The sequence below is a fragment of the Bison bison genome, unplaced genomic scaffold (genome assembly GCF_000754665.1).
Source record: "Bison bison bison isolate TAMUID 2011002044 unplaced genomic scaffold, Bison_UMD1.0 scf7180017864464, whole genome shotgun sequence".
NCBI lineage: Eukaryota > Metazoa > Chordata > Mammalia > Artiodactyla > Bovidae > Bison > Bison bison.
Window position 1 is genome coordinate 5791606 of NW_011495025.1, and position 21625 is coordinate 5813230.

Consider the following 21625-nt stretch of genomic DNA (forward strand, 5'->3'; position numbering starts at 1 on the left):
GACAGCTACAGATGGTGACTGCAGCCATGAAATTAAAAGATGCTTACTCCTTGGAAGGAAAGTTATGACCAACCTAGATAGCATATTCAAAAACAGAGACATTACTTTGCCAACAAAGGTTCATCTAGTCAAGGCTATGGTTTTTCCTGTGGTCATGTATGGATGTGAGAGTTGGACTGTGAAGAAGGCTGAGTGCCAAAGAATTGATGCTTTTGAACTGTGGTGTTGGAGAAGACTCGAGAGTCCCTTGGACTGCAAGGAGATCCAACCAGTCCATTGTGAAGGAGATCAGCCCTGGGATTTCTTTGGAAGGAATGATGCTAAGGCTGAAACTCCAGTACTCTGGCCACCTCATGCGAAGAGTTGACTCATTGGAAAAGACTCTGATGCTGGGAGGGATTGGGGGCAGGAGGAGAAGGGGACAACAGAGGATGAGATGGCTGGATGGCATCACTGACTCGATGGACGTGAGTCTGAGTGAACTCCGGGAGTTGGTGATGGACAGGGAGGCCTGGCGTGCTGTGATTTATGGGGTCGCAAAGAGTCGGACGCGACTGAGCGACTGATCTGATCTGATCTGATTAACATTATCCACACTTTACAACTAAGAAAACTGAGACACAAAGAGGTTAAGCAACTTTCTCAGAATCACACAGCCAGCGAGTTGATTCCAACCCGTAAGTCACTCCAGAGTCCATGCTCTTATTCATTATATAGTCTGCATAGTTAGCTAACACTAAAATCACTCACATAACAACTTCAATTGCTCTGAGTTAGTTAGTAATTATGTATAATAGAAATTGAAAAACATATCTGAATAATTAGAGAAAAATTATTTTAAATCTGTAAGGATATGAGACCATATCCGTTGCAGAATTGCCACAGATTTCAACATTACATGCCATCAAAGGGCATTTACTCAAAGATTGCAGTAGCTCCTAAATCACTGAAATACCAGCTGACTAGATATACCCCATCCAGACTGATAAATTTAGAACCATTTACCTATCCTTGATCAGTCCAGATCACAGATCACCAAGCCAGACAAGAGTTCATCAAGACTGCCAGACAAGGAAGTCATTATTACAACATAAACATTCAAGGGTGGACTTACTAAAATCACGAAACATCCCTGGAGCACTGACGCCATTACCAAAGGCGCCCTGTCTTTGGCACCTTGTAAAGCTCTTGTAAAGCTCACTCCTCCTGCAAGCTCACAAATCTGCAGTAAACTTGAACTTCATATGTGTGTTGGTGGAAAAAAATTCTTAGAAATCAGAATTCAGCACTGTTGGTGACCCGACTTAGACCTAACTCTCCACCACAATTCTAAATTTGACACGCTTGGGACCTCAATCACTCTCTTGGCACAAGATGAACTGCATTGTGAAGCCTTCACAGGAACACACCTTATTCCCACCTGGCCTATAAACTACCAAAAGGCAGCTGTGCACTGAGCATGTTGTGTCCTGGCAGTGTCTAGAACAAACGTGGGACCTGGTAGTCTAACCACTCCGTAAGTATCTGCTAACCCCATGACTTCATGAGAAGTAAGTAATTCGAGGAAATAAAGGAACAAAGAACAAGAGGTAAATTTCAAGGCAAAAATGTAACTTCCAATTATGTGTTCTTTTTCCCCAGATTATGATATCCAAAAAAGCACAAAAGCTTTTTTGTCAGCTGACAGTCATCTAATGATTTTAAAGATGAAAAGGAACTGCTTCTCCGCACCTTTAATCAAAACACCTTGATCAGATGTGGTATTCAACCTGTAAATTAAAGATACAAGCTTCTTGGTGGCCAACTTATCTTTTTGTTTCTTTTTACAAGGACTAAGTGGAAATTAAATATAAACAAGAAAGACACCTTGGAAATAAAATTCTATTGGGCCTTCCCAAACAGCCTGAGGTTAAAAAGATGTCTGTGAACAAAATTCTAGGATTATTAAAACCAAACTGTTGGTACCCGACCATGACTCACAGTCAACTCTCTTTCCTCTTCTTTACATACACCTGAGATAATACTGACCTACTTTACAGGACTATCGTGAGAAGTATCAGCTTAAAAATACTCAGCATGTTGAGATGAAGAGAGCTTGTAGTATGTATACTTAACCACTTTTAAAATTGACATGAATTGAGACTTATGTCATGATGCAAACCACTGTGTTAATTACTTAAAAGTAAACTGCAAATATTTAGAACACAAACATTATCTCACATTGAAGAATATGCTCATTAATAAGTATATATTTTCTAAAACATTCAAAATGTCTTTCAAGAAAGTAGGCAGAGTACTTTAGACAGAAAAAAAAGTGACTTTTCATTAACCACACCAGGAAATAAAAAGTATTGACATTTGCTCCCAATCCCTAGGCCTCTGGACCAGAAAGCTGTCCACTCAGCTATGACAGCAGTCAACAAATCAACAGACCCTACGGAGGTTGATAACTACCCTTCTCCTCCTCATCAGAAAGGGCTGTGCAGCCCCACTCCCAGCCCCAACCACCTGCAATTCCTAATGAGAAAGAGATGGGCTCCTAACAAGGGCAGAGTTGAGATCTGAATATTTGCTACAGCACCTTCTGCTTTTTATATCAGAGTTATGCCCACGGAAACACGTGTTTCAATATTACAAAGTCACCACAGGATTTCTTCTATTTCCTTTCAGCTCAGCTAGTTTGCTTTTCGGCAAAAGCTGATTAACATGACAGAGTTATTGCGTCCTTCAGACGCCCTAGAGCAACCTGATAAGCTGGTTCAAAGTGCTACTTCTCGGGGTTAGCAGCAACTACAGCTCTGGGAATTGAGGCTTTTGAGATGCTCTGCTTTATAAACCTCATTTATCAAACAGCGGGAGAGCTGTTACATATGGTGATGGGCATTACGGAAATACTCTGATTGAATACAAAATGTGAACTGGATTAAATTACCTACAAGGAAAGAAACTAAGGAGGAGGTAAAAGGAACCAGTCACAAGTATGAATCAAATACCGCTGCACAGAAGTGTTAGTCTGTTTATAATTAGTTACCCTTTGGGTTTGCTATGGAAAGGTTTCCTGGGATATCTATGCAGAATTTTTTAAATTTAACATAGGTTAAACTAAATAATTACATCTACCATAGTTTTTGCCTACTCAAGACAGAAGAAAGGTTAGAGGAGGTTTACATAAATTCAGACATCCCTGACAACACAAGGATTAGCTTATGCTAAAAATCCCAGTATGGGAAATCAGAGTATGTGCGGGAAAAGAACTGTCCCTTACAACATGGATGGGCGGGAATAAGAGAAGCACAGTAAAATAAGGCAAAATTTTTGAACATTTTTCTGTGGGCAACTAGTTTCTACTTTGATTTAGTAAAATACTTCAAGATTTGTTTAACGTTCAGTTACGGATTAATTACTTAAAAAATCATTTAGAAGAAAACTCATGTTCTGTTTGCTTGCTTTATTTAAAAAAACAAGGAGGCACACACATCTTCCCGTAATGTAGCTCTAAGTTGCGATGACTTCATGGACAAAAACATGAGAAAATTAGTAATCATCCTATGCTGTCCTAAGCACTGAAACTCCTTGATTTTGGGGAGGAGACAGGCTGATACCACAACGTGAGGGAGAGAATAAAGGAGAAAAAAGTCCTATGGGAGATGAGTACGCACCACAGTAATAAGCCTGACACTTATTTTTAAAAGTTGGACACTGAGTTTAGATGGGGCTTTGAGATCCTGCTGATAAAAAATGCTTCTGGGAAACGCAGGCCTCTACCTCTGGCCGAAGAACAAATGAATGAATCATGGACACACCCGAGCTAGGAGCCCAGGCCGTCTGACACACTGGGAAGACATCTGGGCCTGCATAACCTGGAGTTCCAGTACTGGCGTGGCCTGGAAACACCCTCCCTGCGCCCGGCACAGAGACATAACTGACAGGTCACACAAGGGCCGCATCAGGGAGCAAAGAAATCCGAGTACAAAGAAAGCACAGCAGCCTCAGAAGCAGCAAAAGCCACAGGAAACAATCCGATGTTCTCAAAGAGAGGGGGGAAAAAAAAACTTTCAAACTGCTGTGGAGGGCTTTACGCCACTGCTCTGCTGACAAGGACAGGATTCCTCCTCCCCCTAAGAGTGAACTCAGGTGCCCTGCAACTTTGCCAGCTAGAGACAAAGTGGAGAAACTGGTGTCTCACGACTGGCAGCACAGACTCACGGCACACGTTCACCTGCAAGGGTTCTGTCCCTGTACATCCCCAACAGCACCACCTTCTCCCACCTTTCCTGCCCCTCACTCTTTCTAACCCTTCCTACTGCTAAATCCTTTGAACTGGGTACTGATGCTGACCTGAAATCGCAGACCTGCCCGCTGCGCCCAGAAGCAGACTCTCTGGGGAGGTGGCCTTCTCGCAAGCTCCCTCCCGAAGATCGCAGGGGTGACTCAGGGACGGCGTTCCCGTGGGCCCGGCCAGCCCAGGCTTCCCGAAACAGGGCCCCTCTGTCACTGACGTCCCTTCCGTGCCTAGCAGCACCCCAGGTCATGGTTCTCAATAAACACATATAGGAAACAAGCTCATTCTCTTTTTCCCACTCCTTAAAAATAAACCCAACGGCACCCAGATTTAGAGCACACCTACCGAAGAAAAAATTAAAGAAAGGGAGGTGCCCACCCACAGAATCTTTCCATTCAAAGAGGCACTATTCTGCAGCTGCCTCCGAGTTTATAATTAACAGGCAAGCTTAACCAGCAACAGAAATTTCTGGAGTCCATTGTAATTTACACTAGAACCTGGCTTATTCCAAATTTGGATTACAAGCACGGGCTGGATTCCATGATTTAATCCGAAAGCTTTCTTGGCACACCTCTAGCTCAAGTCTCTCGCCATCACTTAGCCTAGCCTCCAGGGAGTGGGTGCAGGCCAAGCCAAGTCCAGGAAGACGCAGGCTGACCGCTCCCAGGTCGCCCACCAGCTTCCAGAGCCCCACCAGCCGCCCAGCGCCAGCCCCGGGGACTCTGGCCGGAGGGCTGGCTAGAAGAATGGCAGATGGCACTCAGGTGTATTCACCAGGGTGCCATCTGCAGACCTTTGCTATCGCTGGCCTGCAAGGGTTTCATTTCCTTTTTCAGCTGCCACCGCAGGCCCAATCCTCCAGCTCCAGCTCCTAGGACCAAGGAGGCAGTGAGGCACCTCTGAGTGCTGGTGGCCTGACAGAAGGCAGTCACAGAGAAAACAGACTAGAGGGGGTAGAGGAGACGGAGGGGACGGCAACCACACAGGCTAAAGTGGCTTTGGGGAGACTTCTTTATCATTAGAATCTACTTCATCAAGAGCCACAGAACGGTAGGAAGTCTCCTTTTAAAGGAAAAGAGCCTGGGCTCAGAAACAGAGTCAGAGAGAGGTAATGCCTCCTGCACGAGGTGTGTCTGACTCCAGGGTTCACACTCACCATGGTGTCTCTGCAGGAGTTACTGGAAAGATCGCCTCCTGATCCCAAAACACGCCCTTCACAGGCTGGCCAGGGTGAGCACAAGTCCGTGCAGGTTCACTGGTACAAAGGGGGCCCAACGTATCTTTTAATGTATACGTGTGCTCAGCCATGCCCAACTCTTTGTGGCCCCATGGACTGTAGCCCACCAGGCTTCTCTGCCCATGGAATTTTCCAGGCAAGAATATTGGAGTGGTCTTAATATTCTCCTCCTCCAGGGAATCTTCCCAACCCAGAGATAAAGTGGGTCTTAAATGTAGACATTCCCCCACGAAGGAGCACGCCTTTGGGTTGGGACCGCCCATCAACCCCTCTGCAGGTGTTAGCTGTTAGATACTGGCTCTCACCTGGGAACAGGGTAAGCAGATAAGCTTCATGTAAAACACAAGTTATTACAGGAAGAGTGGGGAAAAAGACCCGTTGTTTTTTTCCAATATGAAAAGTGTTTTTAAAAGTCAAAAACCTTGCCACCACCATAATAGCTATATATTATGATTCTGTATTATATTAATTGGTTAAACACATAATGATTAGGATTCATTAACTCAAACAATGAACCAGTAGCACTGTTAATTGAATTATTTCAGTGAACAACAGGATTTACTTCCATTTGAAAATACATAGTTATCAGGTGGGCTGTACACATAAAGGTGTACATACGCATGGCCCATACTACAAACCCCTTCCCTGAACTCCCCTGAGTCCAGGGCCCACTGGTTAGGAACCCCTATGGAATGCTGGGTGTTGCTCCAGGTGGGCAGGCCTAGGGGTTGGAGGGTGGTTCTCAGGGAGGTTCTAATGAGGGAACCTGGAGGCAAAGAATGGGTTAAGAGCCCAGAAACCATGCTTCACACACTTCATAATTTATCCTTAAGACCAGCCTTGCAGCCCTTTAACCAAGGGTCAACAAAAAAATTAACAAATGTAAATTAATACTAACACTTGAACAGGGGAATTATAGAACATAGCCACTTTGCCATGGGAGGGAATAAATATGAAAAAAGAGAGAAGCAGTCACATCCTGATGCCAAACTGACTTTCCTAAAAGAACACAAAAGAGAAAAAGCACCTAGACTAAAAACACCAAGGCTCTTCTTTCATGAAGCTTTGGAATCTTGATTTGGATTGAACTAAAAAAGACAGCAAATAAGAAAACGGCACGTGCTATTGTGAAAAATACTACCAAGTCACAATTTAAGACCCTCCCTCACCATTTCTCACCAAAAGGAGAGCCTCCCTAAAAGGTCAACACTCGGTAAGAAAATCTTCAACCAGCTCCTCAGGTCCTCAGCCTGACTCCCCAGTCATCAAGGCCGACAAGGGCCACTTACCTGGCTTGTTTCCTTCCCTCTCGTGGCCCAGCTGCCCCTTGGTGTTCACACCGCACGTGTAAACTTCGCCATCCTCCAGCAGGAACACGGAGTGGTTTCCTCCACAGGCCACCTCCTTGACGCTTCTGTCGGATATAAATCCACACACCTGTGGCTCAGCCACAATGCCCTGCAGGTTAGGGCTGATCCCAGGTTGGCCCAGAGACCAATATCCCCAACATAACATTGTTCTCGTTGTTCAGGAAGTCATGTAGCCTAGAAGAAAGCTTTAAAAAAAAAAAAAAGGGATGGAGGATCAGAAAAAAGTCACTTTAAATAAACATCATCAATTTTAAAAAGCTTTCCCCTTAATAGTCTTCATATACCTTGGATCTCAAAATAAAACATATTAATATTGCTTCAGTAGTTACAGTAATAATGCTATTTTGTGTTTTGGTAAGAGTTTTTAAAATTTCTAAATAAATTCTGCTTTCTGTCAAGGAACAGTGAACACAGAATGTGGTTTTCGGATCACTGATGAAGAACTGAGTTCAGGTGACTTGCTGAAACAATCTATGCAGAGCACGATGGCAATACCTATTTTGAAATTACCCTCATGACTTCACCTTGCCCTTTCTTGTTGTACCTTTCCTTTGAGTTTTCTGGAGGAGGGTGGGGGAGGGTCTTTTTTTTTTTTAATTAAGTTTGAACTAATTCCTTTATGTAGCCAATTGTTAGCTTGTAATAATTCACCACTCAAACATGAGCAATGAGAAAAAATATGTTATCTTCTCTGCCATTCCCTCTCACACATGCTTCAGGATGTGGGTCAAGCTTCACTTCCTACCTGAGAGCCTCTGGGGACCATTCCAGCCACAGTCAGCCTGCATTCCTCTGACACATTTACTATACTGCCTTGATGGACTCTTTCTCTATCTTTTACAACTGAACTCCTCAGCCAGATTTTAACTGCCTCAGGCACAGACCACATCACAACATATACCTCTCTGATTTAGCAGGTGTTCAAACCCCCAACGTTTTGCTACCATTTAAAAATTCATGTTTCCCTTGTATATAAGCAAAAACAAAAGCTCATATCTCTCTCTCTACCAGTTTGCACCCACTAGGAGGGATATAGGGCTTCCCTGGTGATTCAGTGGTAAAGAATCCACCTGCAATGCAGGAGACTCGGGATTGATTCTTAGTTAGAGAAGATCCCCTGGAGGAGGAAATGGCAACCCACTCCAGTATTCTTGCCTGGGAAATCCCATGGACAGAGGAGCCTGGCAGGCTACAGTCCAAGGAGTCGTAAAAGAGTCAGACATGACTAACTTCTAAACAAACAACAACAGGAGGGCTATCATCAGAAAAGAACAGATAATAACAAATGCTGGTGAAGATGTGGATAAATTAGAACCCTCCTACATTGCTGGTAGGAATGTAAATGTAAAACAGTCTCAAAGTTCCTCAAAAGGCTAAACACAGTTACCTTCAGTTCAGTTCAGTCACACAGTTGTGTCCGACTCTTTGCAACCCCATGAATCGCAGCACGCCAGGCCTCCCTGTTCATCACCAACTCCCGGAGTTCACTCAAACTCACATCCATCGAGTCGGTGATGCCATCCAGCCATCTCATCCTCTGTCATCCCCTTCTCCTCCTGTCCCCAACCCCTCCCAGCATCAGAGTCTTTTCCAATGAGTCAACTCTTTCCATGAGGTGGCCAAAGTATTGGAGTTTCAGCTTCAGCATCATTCCTTCCAAAGAACACCCAGGACTGATCTTTAGAATGGACTGGTTGGATCTCCTTGCAGTCCAAGGGACTCTCAAGAGTATTCTCCAACACCACTTAGAATCCAATAATTTCACTCCGAGGTATATATACAAGAGAATTATAAACATATTTCCACAAAAAATTGGTACATGAATGCTCACAGCAGCACTGCTCATAGTACCAAAAGGTGAAAATAACAAAAATTCCCATCAATTGATGAAATGAAGTGTGAGGTTTCCAAACAACGGAATGTTATCTGACTACCTATATAATACTATATGACTGTTTGAACTCTTCAGGCTTTCCGGAAAGGCATAAAAAGGCCCAAAATAAAATATAAAACTGCATCTTAATTTACTGTCTTAATCAGGAAGCTCTCCTTCTGTTTTTTATTTCTGTGTAGAGACTAAAACTAAAATAAAATCTTAAACTTAAATATTATTCTTTGAGTTAAATGCAGTGATGGGAAAGATGGGAGGAGAGATAAAATGCAAACTAGGGAGGGAATGGGGATGGAGAGGAGGTAGGACAGACATTTTAAACGAGAAGCAAGATCATATAATCTAGTCATTAATTTAATTTTCCCAGTCTGCTCAGCTGCTGTATTTATACTAATTTCTTTCTTCATTTTTAATGTTTCATGAGTTTATCTTCTCTCTCCTACCAATAATTATATAAACAATCATAGTGCTGCCCATACCACAGTCACTGTGCTAATAAGCCTTTCATATCATTATCTCTTTTCATCTTAACTACTCTGCCCTAAGCACTATTTTTAGCTTCATTTTCAGATAAAGCAAGGCTCAGAGAGATTAAGAAGCATTCCCAAGGTCACAGAGCTGGAAGGAACAGAACCAGGCTATGAATCTAGGCCTGATGCTAATGTGCACACTCTTACCCACTGGGTTACACTGCCACCCAAGCAGATTTATATGTCACCTAAAGAAGCAAGAACACGCACAAAAACATATGGAGTCAGTACACAACACAAGGTGTCTTAGAAACTTAAAAATAAAATTGCCCTCTGAGAGTGAAAGTACTCCTCATTGAGAGATACAGGATGAGATTAGGCAGCAGCAGCATTAACCCATCCCCTTAACCAGCCAAGTACAATATGTCTAGAAATATGGTATCAAGAAGCATGACTGTACGTCTGTATATGCAAAGATCTATAAACAATGCTCACAGCAGCTTTACTCATATGAAACTAAAACAGCAACAACCCACATATCCATCAACAGACACTACTCATCAGTAAAATATAAAGGAACATTATGCATCAAATAAAAAGGGGATAGAGGCCATGGCTAAAAAGCAAAAGAGAAAGCTGCAACCCAAGATGGTGCAACCTTTCTGAAGAAGGAAGCTTTGCTCAAAATAAATTCCTCAAAGGTGTTATCGACTGCCCTTTTGTCTAATCTCTGTCTGTCTTTGAGAACCCCATAAACAGTATGACAAGGCAAAAAGAGAGGACACTGAAAGATGAACTCCCCAGGTCAGTAGGTGTCCAACATGCCACTGGAGAACAGTGGAGAAATAACTCCAAAAAGAATGAACAGACGGAGCCAAAGCAAAAACAACACCCAGTTGTGGATGTGACTGGTGCTGGAAGTAAAGTCCGATGCTGTAAAGAACAATATTGCATAGGAACCTGGAATGTTAGGTCCATAAATCAAGGTAAATTGGAAGTGATCAAACAGGAGATGGCAAGAGTGAACATCGACATTTTAGGAATCAGCAAACTAAAATGGACTGGAACGGGTGAATTTACCTCAGATGACCATTATATCTACTACTGTGGGCAAGAATCCCTTAAAAGAAATGTAGTAGCTATCATAGTCAACAAAAAAGTCTGAAATTCAGTACTTGGATGCAATCTCAAAAACGGCAGAATTATATCTATTCATTTCCAAGGCAAACCATTCAATATCACAGTAATCCAAGTCTATGCTCCGACCAGTAACGCTGAAGAAGCTGAAGTTGAACGGTTCTATGAAGACCTACAGGACTTTCTAGGACTAACACCCAAAAAGATGTCCTTTTCATTATACGGAACTGGAATGCAAAAGTAGGAAGTCAAGAGATACCTGGAGTAAGAGGCAGATTTCACCTTGGAGTACAGAATGAAGCAGGGCAAAAGCTAACAGAGTTTTGCCAAGAGAACGCACTGGTCATAGCAAACACCCTCTTCCAATAACACAAGAGAAGACTCTACACATGGACATCACCAGATGGTCAATACTGAATTCAGATTCCTTATATTCTTTGCAGCCAAAGCTGGAGAAGCTACATACAGTAAGCAAAAACAAGACTGGGAGCTGACTGTGGCTCAGATAATGAACTCCTTATTGCCAAATTCAGACTTAAATTGAAGAAAGTAGGGAAAACCACTAGACCATTCAGGTCTGACCTAAATCAAATCCCTTACGATTATAGGGTGGAAGTGACAAATTGACTCAAGGGATTATATCTGATAGAGTGCCTGAAGCTCTATGGACAGATGTTCGTAACATTGTACAGGAGGCAGTGATAAAGACCATCCCCAAGAAAAAGAAATGCAAAAAAGCAAAATGGCTGTCTGAGGAGGCCTTACAAATAGCTGTGAAAAGAAGAGAAGCGAAAGCAAAGGAGAAAAGGAAAGATACACCCATTTGAATGCAGAGTTCCAAAGAATAGCAAGGAAAGATGAGAAAGCCTTCTCAGTGATCAGTGCAAAGAAATAGAGGAAAACAATAGAATGGGAAAGACTAGAGATCTCTTTAAGAAAATTAGAGATACCAAGAGAATATTTCATGCAAACTAGGCACAATAAAGGACAGAAATGGTATGGACCTAACAGAAGCAGAAGATATTAAGAAGAGGTGGCAACAATACACAGAAGAAATATACAAAAAAGATCTTCATGATCCAGATAACCACGATGGTGTGATCACTCACCTAGAGCCAGACATCCTGGAATGTGAAGTCAAGTGGGCCTTAGAAAGCATCACTACAAAAAAGCTAGTGGAGGTGATGGAATTCCAGTTGAGCTATTTCACATCTTAAAAGATGATGCTGTCAAAGTGCTACACCCAATACACCAGCAAATCTGAAAAACTCAGCGGTGGCCACAGGACTGGAAAAGGTCAGTTTCATTCCAATGTCAAAGAAAGGCACTACCAAAGAATGTTCAAACTACCACACAATTGTAGTCATCTCACACGCTAGTAAAGTAATGCTCAAAATTCTCCAAGCCAGGCTTCAACAGTATGGAAAAGTGAACTTCAGATGTTCAAGCTGTATTAAGAAAAGGCAGAGGAACGAGAGATCAAATTGCCAACATCCGTTGGATCATCAAAAAAGCAAGACAGTTTCAGGAAAACATCTACTTCTCCTTTATTGAGTATGCCAAAGGCTTTGACTGTGTGGATCACCACAAACTGTGGAAAATTCTTAAAAGAGATGGGAATACCAGACCACCTGACCTGCCTCTTAAGAAATCTGTATGCAGGTCAAGAAGCAACAGTTAGAACTGGACATGGAACAACAGACTGGTTCCAAATTGGGAAAGGAATACGTCAAGGCTGTATATTGTCACCCTGCTTATTTAACTTATATGCAGAGTACACCATGAGAAACGCTGGGCTGGATGAAGCACAAGCTGGAATCAAGATTGCTGGGAGAAATATCAATAACCTCAGATATGCAGATGACACCACCCTTATGGCAGAAAGTGAAGAGGAACTAAAGAGCCTCTTGATGAAAGTTAAAGAGGAGAGTGAAAAAGTTGGCTAAAACTCAACATTTAAAAATGAAGATCATGGCATCCGGTCCCATCACTTCATGGCAAATAGACGAGGAAACAATGGAAACAGTGGCAGACTTTATTTTTTTGTGCTCCAAAATCACTGCAGATGGTGACTACAGCCATGAAATTAAAAGATGCTTGCTCCTTGGAAGAAAAGCTATGACTAACCTAGACAGCATATTAAAAAGCAGAGACATTACTTTGCCAACAAAGGTCCATCTAGTCAAAGCTATGGTGTTTCCAGTAGTCATGTATGGATGTGAGAGTTGAACCATAAAGAAAGCTGAGCACCAAAGAATTGATGCTTTTGAATTGTGGTGTTGGAGAAGACTCCTGAGAGTCCCTTGGACTGAAAGAGATCAAACCAGTCCATCCCAAAGGAAATCAGTCCTGAATATTTATTGGAAAGACTGATGCTGAAGCTGAAACTCCAATATTTTGGCCACCTGATGCAAAGAACTGACTCATTGGAAAAGACCCTGATGCTGGGAAATATTGAAGGCCGGAGGAGAAGGGGAAGACAGAGAATGAGATGGTTGGATGGCATCACTGACTCAATGGACATGAGTATGAGTAAGTTCCAGGAACTGGTGATGGACAGGGTAGCCTGACGTGCTGCAGTCCATGGGGTCGCAAAGAGTCGGGCACAACTGAGCAACTGAACTGAACTGAACTGTCTCTCTTTATCTGATAACAACCCTATGTCCTCCTGCACAGAGGTGAGCATGACCCTGGCCAAAACACTCAGAGAAGGCCAAAGATAATATATGTGATAGATGAGCTCTGTTCATGCATGAGTTCCAGTCCTGCTGCCTGTGAGTCAGGGCTAATTAAAAAAAAAAAAAAAAAGAGGAAATTCACTGATCTGTACATGTGACCATTTAGGAAAGTGCTAAAGTAACATCTATAGTGCATAATGAAGCCACACAAGTGATAGAAAAGCAACTTAATCTGTAGATTTATGAGATGATGCCTGATCATAGAGTGCATTAGCAGCATTGCAAGGCTGAAACCCAAAGAAATTTATCCAGCATTCAGGAAAATATTTTAAAAAAAAAGAAACAAAAACTCTTCCTGACTAGTGTTTTATTATAAAGAAATACTGTATAGAGTTAATCATTTGTAAGAAATATTCATCGAATAAGATATCTAAACAGAAACCCCCTCACCCCCACCATTGGCCATACCAAGAGACTGTGGGATCTTAGTTCCCAAACCAGGGATTAAACCTGGGCAGTGAAACCACATAGTCCTAACCACTGGATTGCTAGGGAATTCTCCCCAGAAACACACTTAAATTCACACAATACAAAGTTATGTATTGATCTTAGACATAGAGGCTCTCAGCAGGAAACTAACTAACCCTGTGTCTCCCTGGGAGCAAAATGGCTCAGTCTTCACTAATTTGGTCTTTGCAGCAACCTCATACAAGTTAACTACTACAAGAATCAACTCTATACAGTTTAATGAGACCCTTCTTTGTTTGCTTAAGTTTGTTTGAATTGGATCTCTGTCACTTGAGGGAAAAAAAAAAACAACTCCTGACTCATAGTAGAAAAATTATACTTTAATAATAATAGCAGATAACACTTCATCTGAGCTTATGCTGAGTCCAGCACTTTTCTACATGATTCACAGGTATTAAATCATTTAATCTCCTATGAGGTAGGTACTACAATTATCAACTCAAATTTGTAGATGAAGAGAGTGAAGACAAAAAAAGAATAAAGATAAAGAAAATGAGACAGAAAGGACTGAAGTGACTTGCCTAAATCACAAAACAAGGTAGTGGCAGAACTAGAATTTAAGTCCGAGAATATGCTCTTGACTAGTATGCTAGAGCCTAGAAAAAGGACAGCCAGACAGTCAGAACTCCCCAGTATCTCTGGCACTGTTCAGGGTAAAAGGGTACCATATTCAGTCAAGCTGACTGATCTGCTAAGTAATTACTTTCCAGTAGAAGAGATGGGTAGATGAGACTCCATAACACTAATCAATACATTTACCCAGCCACTTGCCCCACACAGATTCCATGATTAATAAGCAAGCTCAAACAACTGATTTCCAAAGCAGATCCTAGTATGGGAAAAGGATACCATGAGTAGCTGACCAAAGCATCCCAGCCTTCCCGAAGTTTCTACTTCAGGAAGTTTCTACTTCACTATTAATTTGGCATCCTGTATCCATCAGTCTCTTACAAGTTTGTTTAAAAGTGTGAAAGTAAGAGTGTTAGTTGCTCAGTTATGTCCAACTCTTTGAGACCCCACAGACTATAGCCCACCAGGCTACTCCTCTTGTCCACAGGAGTCTCCAGGCAAGAACTGGAATGTATAGCCATTCTCTTCTTCAGGGTATCTTCCTGACCCAGAGATTGAATCAGGTCTCCTGCATCGCAGGTGGATTCTTTACCATCTGAGCCACCACAGATTCAATCCTTGAGAGTCAGCTGAACTCTGGGTGCTCTGGACAACCGCAAGCCTCGGTAAGCAGCCTGAGGTACAGCCTCATCCCTTACTGACTAGTAGAAACCATTTATGGAAAAAGATAAACAGGGCTATTGTTAAAATTCTTCCCACCTGAGTTATAGTAATGCAATCTTCAAGTAGTCAAATGAAAACTACTAATTCAGGGGTAACTAAATAGCAACCACAGATAAGATATATTTCTATGAATGAATTATTAACCTTCAATGGAGATACAGTCCAGCTCATCACAATGCTCTGCCAAAACTAGAGCAGGAGGTACTAAAATCATCTAGCTGTCAGGAAAGAAGTTCACTGTGTCCAAGAGATGCCAGACATTAACATAGCTTTCACTTAAAGTACACTCTGGTGGAACCCCCATATCTAGTAGCTACTGGTGTCCATAAATTTAAAAGTCTGCCTTTGGCAATGTTCTTCATAAATTTGCATTTTGATCTCCTGTGTCCTTCCTCCCATTTTTCCTCACTCATTGTCTCTCCCTTGCTTCTAGAGGAGTAGAATCTTTTACTTCTCTTCAAAACACACCATTACAAAAGGTGCTGCTGGAAAAAAAGGGGCGGGGGTGCGGAAGCGTTCCCTGGCTGTCCAGTGGTTAAGACTCTGCACTTTCACTTCTACGGACTCGGGTTTGACCCCTAGTTAGGAATCTAAGATCCTGCATGCCACGCAGTCAGAAAAAAAAAAAAAAAGGCTGCAGAAGAATATAGGGCTATACGCTGGCTCAGCACCCAAACCAGCCACCTTGGCTGTCCTGTGCCACTTCAGCCTGGCCTCTTACCTCTCTCTATCACAAAACAAAAGGAAGAAAGGTGAACCTTCTGTTTCCTCCACATCACATCTCCTACTTTTCCCAGTGCCTCTCCTCTCTATTCTTGGTTAAGGTGGCTCAGACAGTAAAGAATCTGCCTGCAGTGCAGGAGACCTGGGTTTGATTCCTGGATTGGGAAGATCCCCTAAAGAAAGGAAAGGCTACCCACTCCAGCATTCTGGCCTGGAGAATTCCGCGGACTATACAGTCCATGGGGTCACAAAGAGTCAGACACGATTGAGCAACTTTCACAAGGGTCAAAAGGACCAAAGTTCAAGTCCTGAATTAACCATGTGCTAGCTGTGAAACTTTGGGGAAGATGTTTAAACACTCTAAGCCCATTACCTGTCCCTAAAATGGCAAAAAGATTCGGGGCTGTAGCGAGTGCTGAGCCTGGCGCTCAGCACTCAGGGTAACTGTCAGAGACTGCAGGTACTGTGACTCCTACTCCACGTGCTCTTTGGAGGCCTCAGAACACAGGGCAGCTCCCCAGTGGGCTGGGGTTGTGACTGCCTTCTTCCTGTGGTTAGCATCTGCTGTTTCGCCAAGGCTGCACTACCGCTGGCAGGCAGAACTTTCACATAGGAAATCTGAGGTTGCAACGACAAGGTTTTTACATGTTTTTTCTCTGCGCTTCCACTGCACGGGGCTCAAGGTAGGTACATCAATCTCCTTTTATCAGTCTTAGAGTTGAACACTAAAAGACAAGCTGCAACTCCTAAACTCTGTCTTACTAATCAGACTATGCAAACATCAACCTAAAAACTGATTCTTGGTTCTTTGAAAATCACTAAAATCTAAATATAAATAACACTCAGGCAGGACTTCTAATCTCATTTATGACAGGGATAAGCTCCATTTCAAATAAACTCAGGAGCCCTGTCCTGAATGATATGTGGGAAAGGGAGGGTCTTTTCCAATAGCAGGAAAAGGCGATGTCCCAGTCTCCAGTGCTCTGCAGGCACTCCCCAGATCCAAGCTTTAAATAAATCTGGAGCCAAAACTTAAAGGAACAATTAACTTCAGTAACAAAGAAGATTTATTCTAATGACATACTTTACTGTCAGAAAGTTTACTACCACAGGCAGAAATAGCCCAGAAGGCAGAGAGAAGTTTTCAACAATGTGAATCCACTCCTCCTTTCCAACTTCAACTGGACTTTGGTCTTCTGACCCTTTTAGCCGACACAGGAAACATTCCTACCCCTCCCTTGATGACTCTGCCCCAGGTGGCACCTTCTTTATTACCTGGTGCTGGGCTTCGTACTAGAAGGATGATCTTTCCATTGTGTGCATAAGCCATAAGCTGCCTTCAGAAAAAAACACTTGACCAGACAGGCAAGCATTAAAAAGTCTAACAGTGCCAAGTCAAGGACACAAAGCAACCAGGACTCTGACCCACAGCTGGTGGAAGTATAAGTTGGCACACCCACCTTGGAAAACAAGTGTGCATTATTACCTAGTGAAGATGAAGATGTACATACCCCATGGCACAGTATTAAATTCCTAGATATATGACCAGCACTCTCCAACTTACCAAAGACCTACAGTGTCCCTTCACAATGCTGAGAATTGGAGATCAAAAATGAGATAAAACCTGGAAACTGAGAATTTTGTGATGGAAATGTTATGTATCTGTCCTGTCCAATATGGGAGCCACCAGCCATATGTGACTACTGAGCACTTGAAATGTAGCTAATGATGAGCTGAAATTTTAATTTCATTTAATTTTAATAATTTTAATATAAGCAGTCACATACGGCTAGTGGCTATTCTAATATATAATGCAGCAAGAAACTCATAATATACGCCCCAAGACATATGCACAAGAATGCTCATTTCAGGATTATTTGAGATACATAGAACAGAGACAACCCAGATGTCCACCTGTAAGTAAATGGATAAGCTGCAGCACATGCATAAGATAGAATACTGCACACCAGTGAAAAAGAAAATTAATTCCATCTATAAGCATCAGTTCTGCTACATCTTAAAAATGGTGCTGAGGCAGGGAAAAAGTCACAAAAGAATTCAGAATGTGATGCATTTTTACAAGGTCCAAACACAAGTGTAACAAGTATTTGAAGAAAAACATTAGTGGTGCTGAAGTTAAAAAAATTTAAAAAACAGTCAATATTAATACAGAGACCAAGAGAGATTTCTGTATTAATATATGTAGCAATGGAGGGTACCATCTGGAAGGAGCATAGGGGGAGCTTCAGGACGTGGCTGATGTTCTGCTTCTGCCCTTTGATTGTTGTTTGCAGCACATATATTACACACATATTGCTTTATGCTTTCAGATACGTCACAATATAAGAAGAAGAAAAGTACTATTAAGGTAGGATCACTGCTTCCTGCATTTCACCCACCAATTCCCCATCCATGTGTAGACTGAGAGCTACTCCATGAAGGGAACCAGGTTTCACTTATCTGTACATCTCCAGTACCCAGCAGAGCAAAGGAGCACAGCAGATGCTACTTAAGCACCCAAAGAACAGAACCCAAATCTGAGAAAACCAGAATTCTCACAATCTAAAGTTGCTAGGTTTTGTCTGCCAGGTAATATCAGATACACATTCCCTAAGCTGTAACCAAAAAAATGTATTTCCTCCATTCTAAATGTGCTTTCCCTCACAGATCTGAAAGCAGAATGCCTTTTACAATCCAAGCTGTCTTTAAAAAGCGGTGTTCCTCAATGCAAAAGCTGAGGAATGGAAGCTCCATTAAGGAAGGACTGAGTCTCTCTGTTCATTTCTCTACCCCTAGAGGCTAGAATAGTGTTTGGCACACAGGAAGAGCTTGATAAGTAGCTGTTGAATGAAGAAAAAGCAATAGTTACCACTATTGCAAGCCTACTGTGTGTCTGAGTCTGTGCTAAAAAACTTCACATAGAGTATTTAATTTGTCCTTTACAATAACCTCAACACTTAGCAAGGTTAAGTTACTTGCCCAGGAACATACAGATAAGTACTAGCTATGGTGGGTAAGTACTAGCTGTGGTGGATAAGTACTAGCTGTGGTGGCAACTTACTTAAAGTGGCAAAGGCAGGATTCAAATATCATCTCCCAGACTCCAAAGCCCATGCTCTTATTAAACACAATGCTATATCACCACTCAAATAAAACAAAGTCAAGCTATCTTCCTTCTCAGATTTTAAAAACAAACATTAAAAGAAGATGTTGCACACAGTAAGTGAGTTCATATTAGCTGACTCATATTAGCTGACGGTGATGTTTACAGGCAACTTGAATTAGAACTTGTGTCAGCCAGAGACAGAAGGGATGAGCAAGGCCATCTCAACAGTTAGCCAGGCTTCTCTCCATGTCCACCCAACCTCATAATAAAATTAGTTCACTTACTGGCTCTTACACATAAACACACGCCCTTGACACCAGCAAGTACTATTTCTAAATGTTATAAATGTCTAAAGGGGACAGAGTTATCCCATCAAAGGGATCATCTTATTATAGAGAACTTAAAAGTCCATTTGATCCAACCTCTAGGCAAGAGACTGACATTTTTAACCTCATTTTCATGGCAGCTGAAGTTAACTTCAGTCCTCTGAGAAGTAACTGGTTGAAGCTGAGACCAGAAACTAGGTCTCCTACTTCCTGGGTTCACCTTGTTCTCTTCTCTCAATCACAGTGGAAGAAGCCAGTCAGGATTTGTTAAGGTCCCTCTCTAGGCAGCTATATTAATCTAAGTCCTTTATGTAGATTATCCTCTTTAATCCTCTTACCCGTTCTGGGAGTTAGATATCATTCCAAGTACAAGATGAGGAAACTGAGGTTCAGAAAAATAAAGCAACTTACCACGGGTAACACACTTGGCATCAGTTACTTAAGCCAGACTGGTTTCACCTCACCCTGCAGATCTGCAAAGTAAAGAAAAAAACAACAAACATCAATATATTAACAGAATGCTACAAAGTGCTTTCAAGTTACTGAAAACAAAAGGAAATGTAAACTTCTGAAAAGAAAATATCTTTAAATTATGCAAGCTTGAATATGCCCCAAATATTTTAACTCAGGACCGGAGTTTGGTTAAATGCTAATAATGTAAGCACTAACCAACTATGAAGATGTCACCTCTAAAAGTGAACTTAGAGTTAGCTCAGTTGGTTAGAGCATAATGCTAACAGAGAACCTAGAGACATAGATTTAAAAATTCCTAGCATTTGTAAGTCGATGTAAAAGTAAAAATAGAGTTACTTTTAAATCTCTCATTTAGGTTAAAAAAGATAACTTTTGAAAAATAATTCAATTTTTTCCATGTACCACACATATTATAGCATATTTTGCCACAACTGTTTTGAAGCCTTCCCTATTTTTCCTTCCTTCTCATCACATCCTCTTTCATGCAAAACAAGATGGGACTATCTAAGAGGCACCTTAGTCTCTCAAAAAAAAAAAAAAAGTGCTGTATGATTTTAAGATAGTGTAATCATAACTTTATTTCTACATAATGTAAGAAACTGCCATGAAATTTGGAGAATATTACTTTTATTTCTGAAATGGAAACAAAACTATCTTGTATCTCTAATAGTGGTGCAACTCTCATTATGTAAGGGGAAAAAAGCTTTTATTACGTGGATTTTAAGAAATTTAAATTTGTTACTCAGAATGAAATGCTATAACCAATGGCTCCAACCACACCATTTGGAACGTTCTGAAATCTCTTTTTTCAAAAATAAGATCCCAACTACTCACTGAAAAAGTAAAACTGGCTGCTAACCAACTGTGTTTCTTTCTTTCATGCCAGAGGAGTTCTGTCAAAGAGGTTTCTAGTCTTCCTCTTTGATTCCTGCATCCTTTCTCCAGAAGGTTCCTAGCCTCCATGCGGTCAGACAATGATGTGTAATTTTTCTATTTTGCTTTAAAAGGGGGTTAAATATATTACTCTATTTTTCTAACATACAATGCCGCCCCCCGTAAAAGAAAGTAGGGAGAGAGACAGCTTCACAGTAATCGCCTACTAAAACAAGACAGCATCTCTCTTCAGAGTCACTGCATTTTAAAAGGGTGTTAATTTTCATTTTATTTCGCTTTTCTTTCTTCTCAGTCTGGAGTTTAAAAAGCAGCCCACTTGATGTTATCAAATCATCAGATGAAAGGTTCTAGAAATAGCTTCCTATTTGTGGAAAGAGTCAGGAGACACAAAAATGGAAGAGAGCGCTTGAATCGTCTTTCCTAAAGCATTCGTGCGTAATGAATGCAAGCAAAATCCTGGAAGGCTTAGCTCTGAATTTAAGATACTTCCAAATGGGGCTGACTTAAAAGCTAAAGTGAAGTGCAATCAGAAAACAATCAGAAACACTGAGACACCAAAAGCAAAGTTCAAATACACATTTTCCCGGTGCCACGGAGCATACCCCGAACCAAACCACAGTTGCTTTAGGTGCGGTCTCTACAGCAGCTCCGGGTTGGTCTGTTTCAGGTTACACCTGCCCGGTGTGCCCACTCCACACGTTCATAAACGGCTCAAAGTGCCACCTGCCCCCGAACGTCCCAGTTCCTGACACCCCCGCGACCGTCCGCGCACTTACGTGTCCGCACACACACACGCACACACACGTGTCCACACACACCCTCGCCCCAGCTCCGCCCAGGAGGCGGACTCCGACCAGGCGAACCCGGCACGGAATCGGCGAAGTGGGTGTTGCCGGGAACCGCGGTCGCCGAGCCCCCAGACCGCAGAGCAAACTCCTCGCGGAGCCGGAGTCCCTCAAAACGCAGAGGCCTCGGCGGCTCCCATTTCGCCAGGAAGCTTCCGGCCCTTCACCGCAACGGTGTCACCCGAGCCCCGGAATTTAAATAGGGGCAGGCGAGGAGGAAGGGGAGGATCCTCTTTTTGACTTTCTGCGTCGCAATTCCTCCCAGTTTGCAGGCACCCTAGTCGGGGTGGGGGGCGCTCCCGTCTTTAAAGAGGCTTCCGGCCTCTCCGGGCGCCTGGGCTCTTCAGGTCAGAAGGAGAGCTCTGAAAACG

General features: G+C 42.3%; 1 protein-coding gene across 3 annotated transcripts in view; it reads right to left on the reverse strand.

Annotated features, from left to right (window-relative positions):
• The window catches only part of HERC3 (HECT and RLD domain containing E3 ubiquitin protein ligase 3), a 200535-nt gene that overhangs the window by 124142 nt on the left and 54768 nt on the right, over nucleotides 1–21625 (reverse strand). The window contains exons 1-3 of one of the 3 annotated variants that reach the window (XM_010860175.1): nucleotides 21186–21583; nucleotides 19453–19514; nucleotides 6809–7074 (exon numbers count right to left, since the gene is read on the reverse strand). In XM_010860175.1, coding sequence (XP_010858477.1) covers nucleotides 6809–7034 — 226 coding nt within the window. In that variant the 5' untranslated portion in view covers nucleotides 7035–7074; nucleotides 19453–19514; nucleotides 21186–21583. Of the gene's footprint in view, nucleotides 1–6808; nucleotides 7075–19452; nucleotides 19515–21011; nucleotides 21117–21185; nucleotides 21584–21625 lie in introns of those variants that run through there. The other 2 variants (XM_010860176.1, XM_010860177.1) reach the window with 2 other exon arrangements.